The 17,697-nt window shown below is 38.0% G+C and overlaps 2 protein-coding genes across 3 annotated transcripts; one reads left to right on the top strand and one right to left on the bottom strand.

The window, feature by feature from the left end:
* The first annotated feature begins 4,060 nt into the window (after window positions 1-4,060).
* LOC103702487 (protein NLP3-like) lies at window positions 4,061-10,170 on the top strand. Of its 2 annotated transcripts, XM_008784936.3 has the most exons (6): window positions 4,061-4,411; window positions 5,133-5,698; window positions 7,273-7,320; window positions 7,408-8,368; window positions 8,858-8,926; window positions 9,062-10,170. In XM_008784936.3, the coding sequence occupies exons 1-6, from the start codon at window positions 4,192-4,194 to the stop codon at window positions 9,910-9,912; spliced, it is 2,715 nt and encodes a 904-aa protein (XP_008783158.2). In that variant the 5' UTR covers window positions 4,061-4,191; the 3' UTR covers window positions 9,913-10,170. The 2 variants fall into 2 exon arrangements, with proteins under 2 accessions (XP_008783158.2, XP_008783157.2); XM_008784935.3 differs by having other exon boundaries at window positions 4,062-4,411; window positions 8,858-10,170.
* A 594-nt stretch (window positions 10,171-10,764) lies between these two features.
* LOC103702578 (LOB domain-containing protein 1-like) lies at window positions 10,765-12,778 on the bottom strand. Its single transcript, XM_017841671.3, has 2 exons — window positions 12,567-12,778; window positions 10,765-11,474 (listed from the first exon to the last, which is right to left on the bottom strand). The coding sequence occupies exons 1-2, from the start codon at window positions 12,741-12,743 to the stop codon at window positions 11,163-11,165; spliced, it is 489 nt and encodes a 162-aa protein (XP_017697160.2). The 5' UTR covers window positions 12,744-12,778; the 3' UTR covers window positions 10,765-11,162.
* Between the last annotated feature and the right edge of the window lie 4,919 nt (window positions 12,779-17,697).

Below are 17,697 nucleotides of genomic sequence, written 5' to 3'. Positions count from 1 at the left end.
TTTCTTTTTGAAAACATGATTGATTCAAAGAACAGAAAACTCCTAGTTTTCTCTCATATATGAAGTTCTCTTTTCTCTTTTGTTGTATCTTGTTTCTATTCTCTCCCCCAGTATTTTTGTAAAGAAAAATAAATGTTTAGAGACACTAGTTCACCATTTTAAAACTTGTATATTGAGGAAAAGCAGTATGACAATTTTCAATTTGCAACTATTTGGATGTTGTAATTCATTACATAACATAAAAACATCCCACAATATATATGACTTTGTCACAATCTAAAATGCATTTATTTGAAGTGCTTGCTACATGGTTTAGTCTAATTTAGTCCCTCCAATTTTAAGAAACAATGTTTTGAATTTATTTGGTGGAATAGACTAGGAGCTCCTATTTTTTTCACCTAGTAAAATTGAATAGTTTCTATAGAATATCATGTACATCCATAAAATGAGTTATCGATCTGTTGAGATGGTTAAGATTGGAAGTTATATGCTAGCGACATGGGACCCATCCTAACCTCCAACTAATTTTGACCAAATTTTCCCTGCCTAATTCAAAAAGAAAAATGAAAAGAAAAAGAAAGAAAGATAGCAAGAATAAGAAGGAAGAAAGCACGTGCTTAAACTAAATTAAAAGTCAACCCTAAAGTCAAGATAAATGTACCATTTTTATTAAAAAAAATAAAAGTCAACTTGAACCCAAAATAAGTTAATTTTTTCTTGAAAGATATTTTTTAACAAAAATTACCTTAAAAGTCCCCCAGCATGCTTGGTACCTACCTGGCTAGCTTATTACATATTCACTTCTAAACTTTAGGGTCACGTATAATAAATCTTCTGGCTACAGTTTATATAAGCTCATTACAAAAATATCATCAATTACTTTCACCCTGAGATCCATTTTGGTCTTTCACCATGAGATTTCTTTATTTTTCTACGCATCCACTTTTTAATGTTCTAATTACTTTCATTCTACTTGTAATTACTTGGCTGAAAGGATTAATTCAGGCAACTTGGTCAAGTCATGTGAAACTACTAAGCTAGCTAGATTTTTGTAAAAAAAACATAAACCATGTTAGGACTTAGGACACTCACCAACGTTTTTGTAAGATGAGACCACGATAATTTTGATGGTGCACGGTCGAGAATAGAGAATTGGGATCTTAGTTTGTTTTGATTGAGATGATAATCTAGGAATTCATAGAAAGAGTCGAGATATTTCAAGATATTGATCAAACATGAGATCTTGCATATCTTAATGTTGACAGATATTAATAAAGTCAATGTTAATTGCAACTTTGTATTTTATTATCTAATCAATAAAATATATATACTATATTACTAAATAATGGATTTGTCTGTCAAATTTTGTGTCTGAAATGGTCTTAGTTCCTCTCTTCAAAAATACCTATGAAAAGTTAACCATGTGCATCTTTATTAGATAATAAAGTCCCCCCCCCCCCCCCCCATCTACATGTTTCTTCCGAGCATCCCACAGCTTTCTACAACCCTAATAGATTGGATTCTTTTTAAATTAAAAGTAAGCGAAAATGTTGATAAAAGCTTTCTACAACCCTAATAGTTTGGATTCTTTTTAAATTAAAAGTAAGCGAAAATGTTGATACTTTTATATAATCTATATATTTTATCTCTTTTATTTCTCATTTTTTTGAATTTTTGAATTTATTAATTTAATGTGCATTGCACTTGTCCATTTCTAGTTTATTCAAAATCATAAAAGGAACATTCGTATCATATTTTCCATATTTTGGGATATATTGGTTCATGTCTGCCCATTTAACAAAGGTGAAAATTTCATATAGATGCTCCAATATGCAAAACCAAGATGAGAAACTTGGGACCAATAAAACATGAATTTTAAACACTACAAAATGACACAACTTTATTTTTACAAGATAACTAAATTCTTATCAAAAAAAGTTTATACTACGAACTCTTGAAATAGGACCCACATGTCTTTGCTCCTAGGTTTTTGATCTCTATTGGTTACCTGGTCTATATTAGCAAATAATTAGCGAATTCACTATTACAACTAACCATTTTCATTTATGTAAGATCAACAACTAGAACATGCTCCTTGAATCATCCGAATCTTAAATATCTTCACCTTTCAAGGCTAAGAATTATCCAAATTGCTCAAAAAAACAAATATCTAAATAGTTATCAATCAACTTGGCAGCAGGAGTTCGAGCCCATCTTCATGTTGGCTACCCGTAAGCTTAAGATGTAGATTCTCTTAACCTAAATTATTCGGCCAAACAACAAGATGCTTAAGCAAGCCAATACTTCACATAAGGGTTCTAGCAGCGTCTCACATATTAAAAGAGAAGAAGAAATGATTATTTCACGAGCCAAACACAACATGTCAAACATCTGGTGAAAAAGTACATATATATTTAATGCAACTTGCCAGCCTAAGTTTCACCTTGCACCATCAGTTTCATATACACACACACACACAACTTACCAACCTAAGTTGCCATTGAGAAAAAGGTTTGAATAGAGAAAAAAAATTGAAAAAATATTTGCTCCCATTTAAATAATAAATTTGCTAATAGATTCCAGGCAAATGATTTTCAGAATATAACAAAATTTTATAAAATTTTGCAGATAACAATTTTGAAAAAAAATCTCAAAACTCTTCAAAATACTGTTTAAGAACTAGAAGAAATAATAAAGATTCTGAGGAGGAAGGAAGAAGGGCCCTTTTTGAGCCACAAAGCTCTATATTTATAGAGTCTGAATTGGTGCAAAGATATCTTTTCTTCTTGAAAGATATGCAACTCTTCAGTTTAAATCTAAAATCTAATAAAATAGTTGTTCTGCAGCAGTCTGCGATGCAAAAGTATTTTTCCAAAGTCATGAGGTAAAGACACCGTAGAATAGGTATATTGGGAAAAGCAATGCTGAACAATGGTCAACCTCTCCTTGGTTGGATTCTTATTCAGCAAGTTGATATGTCTTTGGACGTCTTTTATTTATTAACTTAATACAGAGTCACTGTCGTTAACAAACCACACAAGAAAGATTCCTGCAGCCATGCTTCGTCAATAATGTGCTATTTTAGGCTTGGTTTGGTTTGGAGAGAATATAGAATAAAAAGTGTAGTCAACGAAAAAAAAAAAAAATAGTTAGAGTTTTTAAAAAAGATAAAAAATAGTATTTTCATAAAAATAAGATTTTCGTATTTTATAGAAAAGAAATTAATGAAAGATATGAAAAAAAACTATTTTTTCACATTGTGAATTGGAGCTTTTTTTTTCAAAAATAACCTTAAGTCATAAAAAAATATATAGGTAAGATTTTTTTTAATTAAGAGTATAATCGGTACTTCATATAATTTTCTCAAGAAAGTAAATGCCCAACCAAATATTAGTCACTATGTAACGTACCACTTTTTCATGATCATTCAAATATATCAAAATTATTTTTTTAAATATTATATTTTTATAAACTATTTTTAAAAAAAATTAGTGAAAAAAAAATTCTCGCGAACCTCTACCGAGCCCCTTCTCCTTTCCCCCTTCACTGTTCACGCTGGCTGAGACAAACAGCTCGTTTCCAACGGTTACTTTCGATGTTCTCCCGCCCCTTTCTCAAATATTATATTCCAAAAGGTCGCCGCCTGGTCACCACATCCAGGCGACAACAGCTTCCGCTGCGTTGCGACGCGGCGAGGCGGTGATCCTGGTGACGATGCCGGCGACGTTTCTCTTCACTCGATAGCCAGTAGGCGGTATCCGGATAACATCACCAGTATATGATATTCCCAGCCCGGGAAAATCAGCTGTCATACCCTCAACAGCGACATCCAGATTACAAAACACCACAACATGACACGTGAAGCTCACCTCCACCACAGAACACATGTTGGATTTTTAACCGTAGCGTACGATGACCCCGTGGGCTATCAGTACCTTTGGAATCAAAACATCAAATCACCGTCGCATCAGAGTTTGAGGTCTACGGATCGGACGGTGATGGTCGCTGCGGCGGGCTGGCTTTCGTCGTCCATTATCTTATTCTGTTCACAACGTGTGTCCACTTGTTCAAGTGGTCGGGCCGATTCCAGATGGAATCACCGACCTCCATCTCGTGTGCTCGCTGTCTCTCCTTCCGACGTCGGCAGCCGAAGACGAGGACGAGAGGCCCTCCGCTGCCGGGCGGGAGCTCATGGACCTCGATTTGGACCTTGATCTCGACCCCGCCTCCTGGCCGTTCGATCCCATCGCGCTCATCACCGGCCCTCCGTCCCCTTCTCTTCTCTCGTCGTCCTCGCCTCAGAGCCTTCTCCAGTTCCCCTTCCCGTCGCCTCCTTCTCCTCTCTGGCTTTTCGAAGACAGAGGTTTCGATGCCTTGAATTCGCTCTTGGAGGGCCCCAGATTCGTCACCTGTGAGCTCCCTCACCAGCTGTTCGGTTTTGACTTTTAACTCTGGTGTTCCTTGGATTCGTGCCTTGTTTCCTGGGATGTTTTCTGGGTTCTTTTCGTGGAGATTTGTTTTGGATAGTCTTTGTAGCCCGTATTATTAGATTCTTTGCTGTCGAGTTTTTCAAAAAAGTTTTTCAAAAAACACATGAAACGACTTACTTTTTTGGAAATTAAGGAACTTTCTGGGGTCGGTAGCATTATGCTTGCTTCTTTTTGATCGGGATCTTTTTTTTGTGATTGTTTTGCTATTGCTGAGTGTTATTTTTATAGTATTTTTTGGTTTTCTTCTTAATCTGAGTAAAAAAAATCTTTTTTGGGGAAATTCATGAAATTTGATGGAATCAATAGAATTGCGAGTACTTTTTTTTTTCTTGATTATGAATTATGCGTACTATCAAAATGATTTAGCTTCACTTCGATCTGCCATACAGAATTTTCACTATATTTTTGCATGAAGACGCTGCAGTGCATTAACAGTTAAACAGTGTCACAATTGTAGTTGCAATCGTCCTGAAGTTATGGTTACGTCGCAATTATTTATGCTTCAGTCTGTACCTTAGAGATAATTTTTTGAAACTTCTACATGCTAGGTATTATTAGGTAATTCTAATAGTGACCATGTTAGTATGCTCTGATAATTCTATGAATAATTATAACATCTTGACCTTGTATTCTGATATCCAGGTAATTCTGGTGCAACTAATGGAAACATTAGCAGTGGAGCCAACAATAACACAAGGCAGCGTCAGCTGTCATCGGAGGAAGAGAATTCTAATGGCTCATGCATGTTCAAGGCGAGGATGTCACAGGCGCTTCGATACCTTAAAGACTCAACCAATCAGCATTTGCTGGTTCAGGTTTGGGCACCTGTGAAGAATGGAAATCGATATGTCCTCACAACCTCGGGGCAGCCCTTTGTTCTTGATCCTCATAGTGTTGGACTTCTTCACTATCGGACTGTGTCTGTGACTTACATGTTCTCAGTTGATGGAGATCAGGATGGAGATCTGGGACTCCCAGGCCGGGTCTTTAGGCAGAAAGTGCCAGAGTGGACACCTGATGTTCAGTTTTATAGCACGAAGGAGTATCCACGGCTTAGTCATGCCCTTCATTATAATGTTCGGGGCACTTTGGCTCTGCCAGTTTTTGAACCTTACGATCAGTCTTGTATTGGTGTGGTCGAACTCATAATGACATCACAAAAGATCAATTATGCTGGCGAGGTCGATAAAGTCTGCAAAGCTCTTGAGGTTGGGAATCGTTTTTTTACCTGATCATCTGACTTTGGTGTTTCAATTTGTTTTTATTGAGCTTATGAAACGATTATGTCACTGCATTCCATTACTAATTCTGCTGTAAAAATGATCATCTCTCTTAGGTTTGATGGTGTCTATTAAGAGCAGTAGCTACTTTTATTTTCTTAAAAACAAAAAGGATGGTAATTTATGAGTTTTTACATCAAGTTCTATATGTTAAGTTTATTATATTGCAACTTGAGGAAATCTAATATGTTTGGGGAAAAAATGCAATGTTTTTATTGGTAAATTTTGTAAGACTGCAGAACAACTTACAAGTTACAAGGGTCCAAAGAGGAGTCATCATGTTTTAGGTTACTAGATTATGAGATGTGCTCAGATGAGAAATATGTTTTTCCTCAAACAGATTATCTACCTAGAATTTTTCTTCTGTTTACTGTTTTGAGTCTATAATACACTTTGATACATGGGCTGTTGTCTGCATTAAAAGGCTGATCATGAGTTTGTGTGCATGTGAGGTGGGAGGGGGGAGCTATAAAATCTAATTTGTTTGGAAAACAACAAAATTTTGTGAGACCACAGACAACTTACAAGGATCCAAAAAGGAGTTGTCATGTTTGATGTTACTAGATTATGAGTTGTGCTTAGATGAGATATGTTTTCCTCGGACAAGAATATCTATATGGAATTTTTCTTTCTGCTTGCTGTTTTGAGTCTATAATATGCTCTGGTATATGGGTTGTTGGCTGCATTAAAAGGCCGATTATGAGTTTGGGTGCATGCAAGGTAGGAGTGGGCGGGGAATATAAAAGAAGAGGTTTTGTGGCTTCATCTTATGGATTAGCGAAGTGCATAGGGCATAAAACTTATGGATGAAATGGTGAAAAAATTGATTTTTTTGGTGCATCCATATGCCCAGCAAAGGTCTAAGGAGGCTCAGAAAATGAAAGAATTTGCATGAAGGAACTGAAATAAGTGAAGAAGACCATAGACTATCCAAATGAGAGTTATTGGGGAGAGTTTGCTAAAAGCTTTTCTTGACAAAGCATGTAGTTTTAAAAAGGACAGGCAGATGTCGAGTGTAGAACTTTTTTTTTTGTTTCTTGATGCAGGGCGGGGACGGGGAGCGAGAGAAGAGTGCTGTCTCTGTTATAACTGAAATCAGCTTACAGTAATTTCCATAATCACATTAATTAAAAACGATCACATATTTAAAATTACTTAGGTGCTTAGCAAAGTAGTGTTTTAAATTTGACTATGTAATTTATAATTTAACAAAGTTCTATATTATTTTTGAAGTCAGCAAGAAAATGAAGGGCATTTTTTAATGTTGAGGATAGTTATGAACTTTTCAGGAATTCAGATAAATGGTACCAATTTCAAAATGTTATCTGGGTGTCTCTATGACAAGGCATAAACATTCTTGACTTAAAAAGAAAGATGGGTCATGTTGTGACCTCATTGGTGGCCTGTTCACTAAAGTGGAATATTCTTTGAAGGATGTCTGATTATGTTGTTTTCTTTTCCTTTGACTCTCCTTTCAGTAACATATTTTTAGTTCTATGCAGGCAGTAAATCTAAAAAGTTCTGAAATTCTTGACCATCCAAATGTTCAGGTGGGTCATAAATTGTTGCAGCAGTAGACTAAATTATTTCATTTGATTTCTTCTTAAGTACATGTTAATCTCTCTTTCCTGAACCAGATATGCAATGAGGGACGTCAAGCTGCTCTGGCTGAAATATTGGAAACCCTCACCATGGTCTGTGAAGCACATAAATTGCCTTTGGCCCAGACATGGGTTCCGTGCAGACATCGTAGCATTCTTGCACATGGTGGTGGTTCGAAAAAGAGTTGTTCCAGCTTTGATGGCGGTTGCATGGGACAGGTCTGCATGTCAACGACTGATGCAGCATTTCATGTCATTGATGCTCACATGTGGGGATTCAGGGAGGCATGCACAGAACATCATCTTCAAAAGGGACAAGGTGTCGCTGGCAGGGCATTCGCATCACGGAGGTCGTGTTTCTCTAAAGATATTACTCAGTTCTCCAAAATTGACTATCCCCTAGTCCACTATGCTCGAATGTTTGGATTGGCCTGCTGTTTTGCTCTATGCTTACAGAGTACTTGGACTGGCAATGATGATTACATATTAGAGTTCTTCCTGCCACCTGACTGCAAGGATACTGGTGAACAACTGGCATTGTTGCAGTCAATGAGAACTATGATGGAAAAATGTTTGCGTAGCCTAAAAGTTATCACTGATGTTGAACTACAAGGAGGATCGTCCCTTGAAGTTATTGACATGCTTGAAATCAGGAATCAAAAATCGGAACCTAAACCAATCTATATTCGAAGTTGTGAGAATCGTCTTCATGCTTTTCCTGAATGGAATCTTGTCGAGGCCCTTAATGAGATGCAGAAAGAGAAACATTCAATGCCTGAGTTGTCAGAGCAGCATTTTCTAACAGATGCTAATGATGGAAAGAATAGCAAGATTGTTGTTGATTCAAACAGTACTGGAACTCCCAGTTCTTCATTGGTCAATAAAAACAATAAGCCACTTGAAAGGAGACGAGGTAAAGCTGAGAAAACAATCAGTCTAGAGGTTCTCCGACAGTATTTTGCTGGGAGCCTGAAAGACGCTGCAAAGAGCCTTGGAGGTAAGCTTAAGTGCATAACTGATGCCTGCAGTCTTGCCTATAAGCTCTTGGTTAGCAATATTTATGGATCTTAAATAGATGATGTCAATGAAGCAATGCACCTTTAAGATATAGTCATCATTATTTTTTCGTTCTTCTCTGTTTTCTCAGTGCAATTCATGATGTACAATTGGCCTCCGCTTGTTTATCTTCTTACTTGTGTAACTGGAATTCTCAGGGACTTCGACTCCACCACGAGATTCAACTTTTTTCAAATTTTTAATTTTCTTAACATACAAAAGTGAGTCTTTATAGAATCCCAATGCTCATCAACTGTTTATGCAAGATCACATGCATTGCATGTGCGTAATGCTAGTTTTTTGAAAATCCTACCTTTGCTTGTTGCATCTTGCAGACTCGTCTCAAAATACATAATCATGTATTTTGCATTTTATATATGTCATTGTGGAGCTTCATCTATCTGAAAATAGTTATTTTATGGTTTCACAGTTTGTCCTACAACCATGAAACGTATCTGCAGGCAACATGGAATCTCCAGATGGCCATCTCGCAAGATCAGTAAGGTCAACCGCTCTCTTTCCAAATTGAAAGGAGTAATAGAGTCTGTTCATGGGCCAGGCGGATTTGATCTGACCTCGCTAACTGGTTCACTTCCTGTCTCTGTTGGTTCCATCTCTTGGCCCACCAAACTAGATAACTCCAAACAGAGCAAGGGTGTCAAAGTTCTTGATCCTCATGGCGAAAGAGAGAAGGGATCACTGATGCATAAATCAGCAGATGATGAGGACCATTGCAAAAAGTTCATAGCTCCACAGGATTCTGTTCATGATTGTACCGGTATTCAGCTTGGACCTGGTAAGCCCTCCCATTCTTCAAAATCAGGAAAGTCTTCGGCTGAAGGGAGCATGAATCCCCCTATTTCTGAAGGTTCATGTCAGGGAAACCCAATGAATGAAACCCATACGGGTAAACACTTTGCTTCTTCCATCAAGGAAATAGGCGAAAATGTTAGTGATCCATTGGGATTCACTAGACAGCCTGCTCAAGAACTGAATCGGTTTGGAGGTTGTTCAATATCTGATGCTATTGCAGTGGAGCCACAACCTTCACTTGGTGAAATTCTTATTAAAGATTCAGGTAGCTCCAAAGATTTGAAAGATCTCTGTACTTCTACAATGGATGATTGTCGTGACGAACACACCTTAGGCCCTGCCAGCGATCCAGCGGAACTGAGGACGATACAAGATTTGAGGACTGCGACCATAAAGGTGAGCTACAAGGAAGATATTTTAAGGTTTCGGTTGGGATGCACTGCCGGTATCATGGTATTGAAAAATGAAATAGCCAAGAGACTGAAGCTGGAAATTGGCACATTTGATATAAGGTATCTGGATGATGATCATGAGTGGGTGATGCTGGCCTGTAATGCTGACCTTGAAGAGTGCATGGAAATTTCAAGACTTTCAGGTGGGCGTGTGATTAGGCTGTCAGTTAACGACATTCTTCCTAGCCTTGGAAGCTCATGTGAGAGTTCAGGAGGATGAGCAACATAGCTTTCTTGCTCAACTTGTAAAATGTGGATTCTTGTTCTGTGAGCCTGCTTTATGTTGTACAATATTCATGGGATTAGGTAAGTCAGCTTCAAATCATTGTTTGATGGCTGCATATGGTCCATATATGATCATATCGTTGCATGCGATGAAAGTGCGCTGTTCTGCAGGTTTTTATGATGGATATAAAGTATGTATTTCTGAATCATTATCGTTAAAAATGAAAGAAAAATATATGGATGAGCCCAGAGACCCTTGATTCCTAATCTAATGGCCTGTAGCCTGCTCTTATTTTCTTGCTTTTTGTTTTTTAAGTTTTTCAAGTGAGCTCAATTTATGGCTTATGTCCTAACACCAGGAAAGGTCACATAAGACTCGTGTGGTTCGACATTAACGATCACTTATAGATTCTTATGATGAAGCTTGAGTTTTCCTGATTGCTGCTTTTGAGGGTTGTTTCACTCTGCATGTACATTGAATAACTAAGGCAAATCCTTTTTGAAATATTCAACTCTGCGAAGCGCATGAGTATATTCGAATCCTTTTGCCTGACAGAACATGAATGGCATGTGAATTACTGTGGTGGCGGCGGCGGCCATGGTGCCTAGGAACTGTAAAGCTAAATGCTAAGGACGGTTGAAAAGGACCCATTGCCTTGGTTCAGGACCTTGAGGTACTCTCTGTTCTCTCTCGTCTTTTGTTTTGTTTCCCAGATTTTTATCACTCATTATTCACAACAACAAAAAATGTAGGTTGGTTGTGAAGAACCGGGTAACTCCATGGGGTTCAGGTAGTTAGACCAGTCCACCCCTCTCTCCATCAGTCCACCTACCACCACCCAAAAAATAACAATAACAAGATCACTATTATTGCTATTATGTGAACAGTCAACGGCCGTTTCATGAAATTAGATGCTTTTGAACTGTTCTTCTCTTTTGAGAGTTTGAAAAGGAAGTTCACATCTGTGTTTCTTGACTACTGCTTCGTTTGCTTCAGATATCCTTGCGTCTAACTTGATTTATATCTAATCCTCTCTCACTTAATGCACCATGGAGTTATTAAGGTTGATCCATGGGACTTTCATAACATCTAGCTTACTTCCTGGATTATGCTGCCTCTGCTTGGGACATAATATCCTTGTACCTGACTAAATATTATGTAAATCTTCTCTAACTTGATGCAACATGAAGTGATTAAGACTGAACCACAGATTTTTATATCAGCTGGCAATTATGCATGAAAATCTAGTAATGGCCGTCATGGATCATGTTGTCGAACATGAAACTGCCACCGCTGTCGTGCACCACGCTGCTAGCAGGAAGATAGGTTTGCTTTAGGCAGGGAGCATCCATGAGAATTCTCAATAGTTGATCTCTTTGTTCTTGCGACTCGAGGAATTGCTCTGTGGTTGTTTTCAGCTGCCCCTTAAGATCTTCCATGCGCTTCTGCAAGTAGGAGATGGCGGCGGTGCAGCCATAGACAGGGTCTCGAAGCCTTGAATAAGCTTCATATACCATGCTTTTTACAGCATCCTCTCGCCTTCCATCCTCCACCATCTGATCCATGAAAGTTGTGGCACATCACAAGTCTTAGACATGTATTGCTGTATACTTTATCTTTGATGACATTTTCAGAAAATTGATGCTTCCTTTTATCAGCTTCATTTTGAACATGGTCCTACCAAATTTAAAATTTTGAACAAAGGACCTGTCTGAAATAATTTGAAATTCGTTTCGTTTCTTTATACACCTATATAGTAGAATTGTTTGTTTATTTAGGCGATTCATTTCAATGACCTAGCAAATGTTACTAAGTAATATGCATAAGCTTTCTTTTGAGATATACAAATATCAGTTGTCGAACATATCGCATGAGAATTCACATGGTGTGGAGAAGGATGAACCTCTGAGCAGAGCTTCAAGCAACACTCTGGAGTTTGTTTTTAATGATAGAATAGATACATAGCTAGGACATCTAATACGACCACAAGATTAGAAGTATATGACTATAATATTTTTCGGATCGACAATTTCCTTTTCAACTCGAATAAAGAAGGGCCGGGTTGTTATCCTTCAAAAGTCGAGGAATTGCCATCAGTTAGCCTAGGTAATGTGCCAAACTTTCAGTAAAACCACATGTACAAGCAAGTGAAAGCTAGCTATGCGCAATATAGATTGAGGGGCCCAAAAATCAGAGTACTAAGCTACAGTTCTTGTGGTAAGTCATCCATTAAGTTACGTAGGGGTTACGAGGTGATGAGACTTGTCAACTACTGTCTCTCCAATGTTTTGGTGGAATATGAGTTCCGTAGAGAGGAGGAAATAGAAGCCAAACCGAGAAACAAATAGCTGAAAAAGATTAGCCAAGCTCGCAGGTGGACAACTAAAACTAATTAAGTAGAGTAGCTGAACGTTGCATCATACACTCATATCAAGCTTGGAAATAAAATCTCCAAGGATGCGAACTGCGTATTAGAGACAATAGGAGATCTAGGCGATTTCAAGTTCTTTTTGATGGCCATAATCTTAGAATTTAGATAGAAAATCAAAGAGAACTTGTGGACACTCGCTATGTTGGACAACTGATACTTGAATATTTAACGAAAAAGAAAAAACAAGAACGGATTGATATATAGGAAGATCACTCACTTGCAGCATTTTGATCACATTGCTAGCTCCAAACACCTTATGGACACTCGCAAATTTCTCGGGCTCGTCGGCTGGGAAGTACGGAGCCAACATGCATCCGTAACTGCACTTCCGGTGAAGCGTCCGGCAAGCAGCGCATGGCAGCTCATGAGGGCGAGCCCGAACCATGGAATCCATGCACGGAAGTCTCGGCCGGTCCTTGGGAGACGCACTTGGCGAGTGAATTGGTGCCTTAGCAGTGCTTGGATTGATATAAAATAAGCGGAGAGTAAGGAGAGGTTGTCGTCATGAGATGTCGACGTGGGGAGCCAAAAATTTCTAGGCTCAGGATTTTGAAGTTGGAGACGATAGATGTGAACGAGTCACGTACGCGAGGGCGCCGCTCCGGGACAGAGTTAGGGGAGAGACGTAGGGCACCATGGTAGGCCCAATGGAGACGCAATGTAGGTCCCACATAACAAACTCCAAACTCCTGGATTTGCAGTTTATCTAGCCGGCTATTAGTCAGGTGACTAAGATAAGACTAAAAATAGCTTAAGCAGATATGACTTTCCGACGGGATAGATATGACCTTCTGACGGGATAACTCATGGTGCATAGCAGCGTTCGTCGTCTCGATACTGGATTCTATATCAATCCTATTCTGATATAGTATCCACATCCAAATCAGATATTCAGTACATTCTTCGTACCATATAGATGAAGTAGCAGCGCCATGCATACTTTTACATGAACTTGTTAGCTAGGCTTCTTTCTATCTTAAATAGCAAGGCCATGAATGCTCTTGGGCACATCATTTTCCACTATTTATAAAGATAGAATACTGATGCATGAATGTATGCAATGAACAAGTAAATGCATTTGGACACACACATATCACGGCATTCGTTGTGCTTCTATGCATATTTATTCAATAAATTATATGTATTTATATATAGTGCACATATGGATTCATGTTTTTCTAAGAAAAAATTATGAAATCTTTTACCTTGAAATCTCCGTGCAAAGCATTCTGTATCCTAAAGAATTTCTACTGTTATTTATATTGAAAAACTGAATTCTACATATTTTTATCTTCTGCAAGACCATAAAATTTTTGTGGCATTATATAGGTTTAATGATTTAATACGTAACATATTCATGAGTCACATCCCAAGTAGCTAAGGCGAAGCCTCTTACTTTGTAACCGAGACGTTTGCTAGAAAATTTCCCACGTGGTTTTGGAATCGCTGCCAAAGTCGTCATAGATATGGCTCTCTCTTGGATCGCCTGCGTCAAGGTGGAAGGAAGACTTTTTCCCCGGAATATATTGGAAATTCCGAGATCATATGGGACTCGCGCTGAGGTGACAACAACCTACCCTTTATAAAATTTTGATCTACCAGGCTTGGATGGATGCAATAATGTCTTAAAATAGGGAGGAAAATTTGGGTTTGGACTCTTTGGAGGCTACAAATCGTCAACGATGATGAGTTGATGTTGAGCTCGTGCCGGTTATTTCAATATGAGGCGGGGCGTTAGGTGCCCAAACAATGCCTACATTGAAGCGAATCTCAACTTGGGTTCCCAATTTTCAATACCCTCTGACTTTGGCATTTTCCTATAGAAAAAAAAGGTTAGAGTAGAAAAAATTATAATTACAAGTGGATCAGGTTAAAATTATAATTACAAGTGGATCAGGTTAAGTAAGCCTGTCTTGATTTAAGTCCTATTATGTGTGTAGTGAAAAAAAAAATTCTTGCTTTTGACTCGATTGGCTACACTTATATTAGAGTAGGATGAGTAGCCGGTGTATCAAAAAAAAAAAAAAAATCTAAGTGGGGTTTTAGTAGTGTTTTTTTATATATTTGGATTGCATAAAAAATGGGAATTAGATCGGACTAAATAGGATCCAGTTAGGAGTAGTATTATTGGAGAATTTTGGATGCAATTAATTTTCTTGCATAATTTAACATGCTTGGCAATTCGTCATGGAGGTCTTTTGTTGGGCGATCATGTTAGCTAGCTATATGCTGTTTGAAACATACGCACAGAGTGAATCAAGAATCAAGAAGACATACAAAAGCATGCTGAAAAATCATAAATCTAGCTAAAATGTATTTGACTTGATCTGCATCTAAAATTGACAGGAAGAGAAAAAGGGTTCGATACTATGCCTGGACCTAAGTCAGTTTGGAAAGCCAATATAGATTAAGAAAATAAACCTTCAAGATATGATCAAATAAGGCTGATATCATCAAATCTAGGCAGATTTTGAAAGGCAGGGACAAGAGATGCTATCCTATCACAAGGAGAATATTTCTACAACTACTTTCCATACTTTGCATATATGAAAGCTAGAAATAATGGACCAACTTTTCTTAGTTGTAGGTTTGTAAAGCCTGTAGGGGAGGAATTGAGGAATAGGATAAGTATCAAGAGAGGCCGTAGCTCTCACCTATCCACTTGGACCTTGATGAGGAAAAGAAGAATCCTAGTGTTGAGAGGTCTGGAAGGTAAGCAATAGTCTCATTTTTCATGGAAAGCAAACTTTGGCCAGGGCTATTGCAAAGGCAGTATATAAATTATTCACCAGTTCGGGTCACCTATGTTCAGGGAAAAGACCTGAGAGTTTTTCTTTGTTACACTCAAAGTTATACACAGTGTAAATTGTTTTCTTTTCTCTGATCTAATAAAGGTGGGGTTCTACCATCACATTTTCTCGAAAGAAGATTACAGACAAGAATCAAGATGAGAAATGATAGGGATAATTAGACAAATAACTGATGTTTAGGAGATCTTTAATGACCTGTGCTCTAATACTATTTTAATCAATCATTCGATCCCAAATATTTGAATTGGTAGAAAATAGATCAACAATGAATATCAAGTTTAAAGAACTTCATGGCACATTTTTTTATTACTTTTATTTGAAGGAACATTGGTGCATCTCTTTTAATGATGTCAAATTGCAGAACGCTTGGTTTGCCTGGTGGAAGGCATAGAGAAATGCCAATATCTTAAAAGTTATCTAGTTTGGTAATGCATCCCTTGTGCATGGAAATGTCTATAATCTTTAGATCTTGCATCAGACTTAAATGGATTCTTTTCTAGCAGATGGACAGGTGTGACTGACTACACAAGAGCAGTACAAATTCTGATTTTTTTTTAAAAGTTGAAATGAAAAAAAAAAGTCTTGGGATTCTCAAATAGGGGACTCCTACATCAAAAAATCCGCATCTTAGACCCCTTACGAATGCATCTTTAGTCTTAATCATGTCACTAGTGATCGTCTTTCAAGGCAAGATTTAAGGTTTCTTCATTTTCAGTTAGTTTAATAACGTTCTACAAAACTTGCTGAATGGAATATCAAGGCCTTTTGAATGTTCCCAACTTGTGTCCCTCAGCGTACGATATTTGACTTCTTTGGTTTGGAAAGGGAGGGCAACGGGACTCATGAAGAAAAAGGTTAGCTTGGAGCTGGGAAAAGCCTAAAAGGGTGGCTCTTTTGCGCCTGGTCTCACAAAATATTGTTAAGTATTCATTCTAAGCCTAGCAAGTAAAGATCTTTGACCTTGGAGGCCTTCAAGCCCTCAATCTCCATCTAACTAGTGCTGCCTCCATGATTTGGTCTAGGTTATGTGTTTTTCCCGCACGCAGATTAGCTTTTGAAAGATTAATGACTCTTCTTTGGTCTAAAAGTGACCTTACTGTGTCGAGTCCTCCACTAAAAGGTTAAATTGTGATGGAAATCTCCATTAGTAACTGCATAGCTTTTGTCATTGTTCTTGTTGTAAGTCTTAAGCCTTCGATAGCTTTTGTCATTGTTCTTTTTGTCTAGAGTCTATTTTGGAAGGAACTATAGTTAGGTGGGCTGTCTAATCTCTTAGTCCACGTTTGTTCCTGCCAAAGAAAAAAAAGCTGTCTCATAGATGTTGATTTAGTAATATTTGCTTTCATGCGTCGCTTGGTGTGCTTACTACTTCCCCTCTGTCAGTCGTTCATAGTATAATCTTCAATCTAAATCAAGACAATGGAGTTACGTAGGATTTATTTGTACGTCGGTTGAAGTTTGTCGATTTGTGAATAAGTCATTCTTTGAAGGGATGATACTGTTCTCAGTGGAGAAGCAGGTATCTATCGCAGGTTATGGTAAATTGGCAAATTTTTCCAGTACAACCTATTCTAGATGAACTGGCTTTTCTTCTACAACATAGACGTTTCCAGTTTGCACCACATAATCTCGAAGAATTTTCACAAAGCTTATCCAAAGTTTGGTAGATTTTGTGAAAAATTGGTTCATATTTGGTTGATGCAATCTGCTGGTTCCATTTATAATCTGGAAGAAAACACGCGACTGAAAGGAGAAGAATAAGGATCCAAATGAATCACCACCCATGTTTGTTGACACAACATGGGAGACAAAAAAGAACAAAAGAGAAAAAGAATGTTACTGTTGCTAATCCTCTGGAGTGCTAGAAGAAAATGCTGGAATATTAATACTCCATCTCCCATCAGTAGCCAACCTGCTTTTGAGTGGCTTGAGCTGCAGCGGGTATTAGCAGGCACTCAACGTTCTTCCTTACCTGATAAAATTGGCTGGAGAGCATGTAATTCAGGAAAGTTTTCCACAGCATCCCTCTACAATTTACAAATTCTTGTACTCGTGGTCTGATATGACGTCAGTGTCATTGGAAAGTTGCTAAGAGGATGAGCCTTGGCTTAATGCTTAAGGTTGCTTCCTAATTACCTAGAGGTCATAGGTTCGAAACATAAAAACAGCCTCTCAGCAAGCATGCAAAGGTAAAGTCGCATACCCTTTCTAAAAAACCATCTAGATTTGTGCTGCTATTGGAGCCTCTTTCGATCAGCTGGCAGCTGCCATCTTTTGAGTCTGCTGAAAGTAGACTTGCATAGTTTAAAATAAAATGGTAGATACTGGTGCTATATTCACTGAATTAGTGAAGCATAGAGTGCAAGCAACCTAGCATCTGCCATATGACATCGAATTTATCAGACGCAACCAGGCTCTAACACAAAACACATTATGGCCCATGATTTGCCTAATTTTAGATGGATTCATACACGAGTCACGACTGACCGGCTCCAGCAAACTGATGGCCAGGCCCTCCCTTCTTCCCCTCCTTTTGAT

This window comes from Phoenix dactylifera, chromosome 8 (genome assembly GCF_009389715.1).
Source record: "Phoenix dactylifera cultivar Barhee BC4 chromosome 8, palm_55x_up_171113_PBpolish2nd_filt_p, whole genome shotgun sequence".
Lineage (NCBI taxonomy): Eukaryota > Viridiplantae > Streptophyta > Magnoliopsida > Arecales > Arecaceae > Phoenix > Phoenix dactylifera.
This window is presented reverse-complemented; position numbering and strand designations above follow the sequence as displayed.

Excerpts from the sequence above, each read along its gene's own strand:
- LOC103702487 (XM_008784935.3), top strand. The coding sequence starts at position 4,192 with ATGGACCTCGATTTGGACCTTGATCTCGACCCCGCCTCCTGGCCGTTC. Across the intron at positions 4,412-5,132 it reads GGGCCCCAGATTCGTCACCT|GTAATTCTGGTGCAACTAAT; the intron begins GTGAGCTCCCTC and ends TCTGATATCCAG. Across the intron at positions 7,321-7,407 it reads TTGACCATCCAAATGTTCAG|ATATGCAATGAGGGACGTCA; the intron begins GTGGGTCATAAA and ends TTCCTGAACCAG.
- LOC103702578 (XM_017841671.3), bottom strand. The coding sequence starts at position 12,743 with ATGGATTCCATGGTTCGGGCTCGCCCTCATGAGCTGCCATGCGCTGCT. Across the intron at positions 11,475-12,566 it reads ATGTGATCAAAATGCTGCAA|ATGGTGGAGGATGGAAGGCG; the intron begins GTGAGTGATCTT and ends TTCATGGATCAG.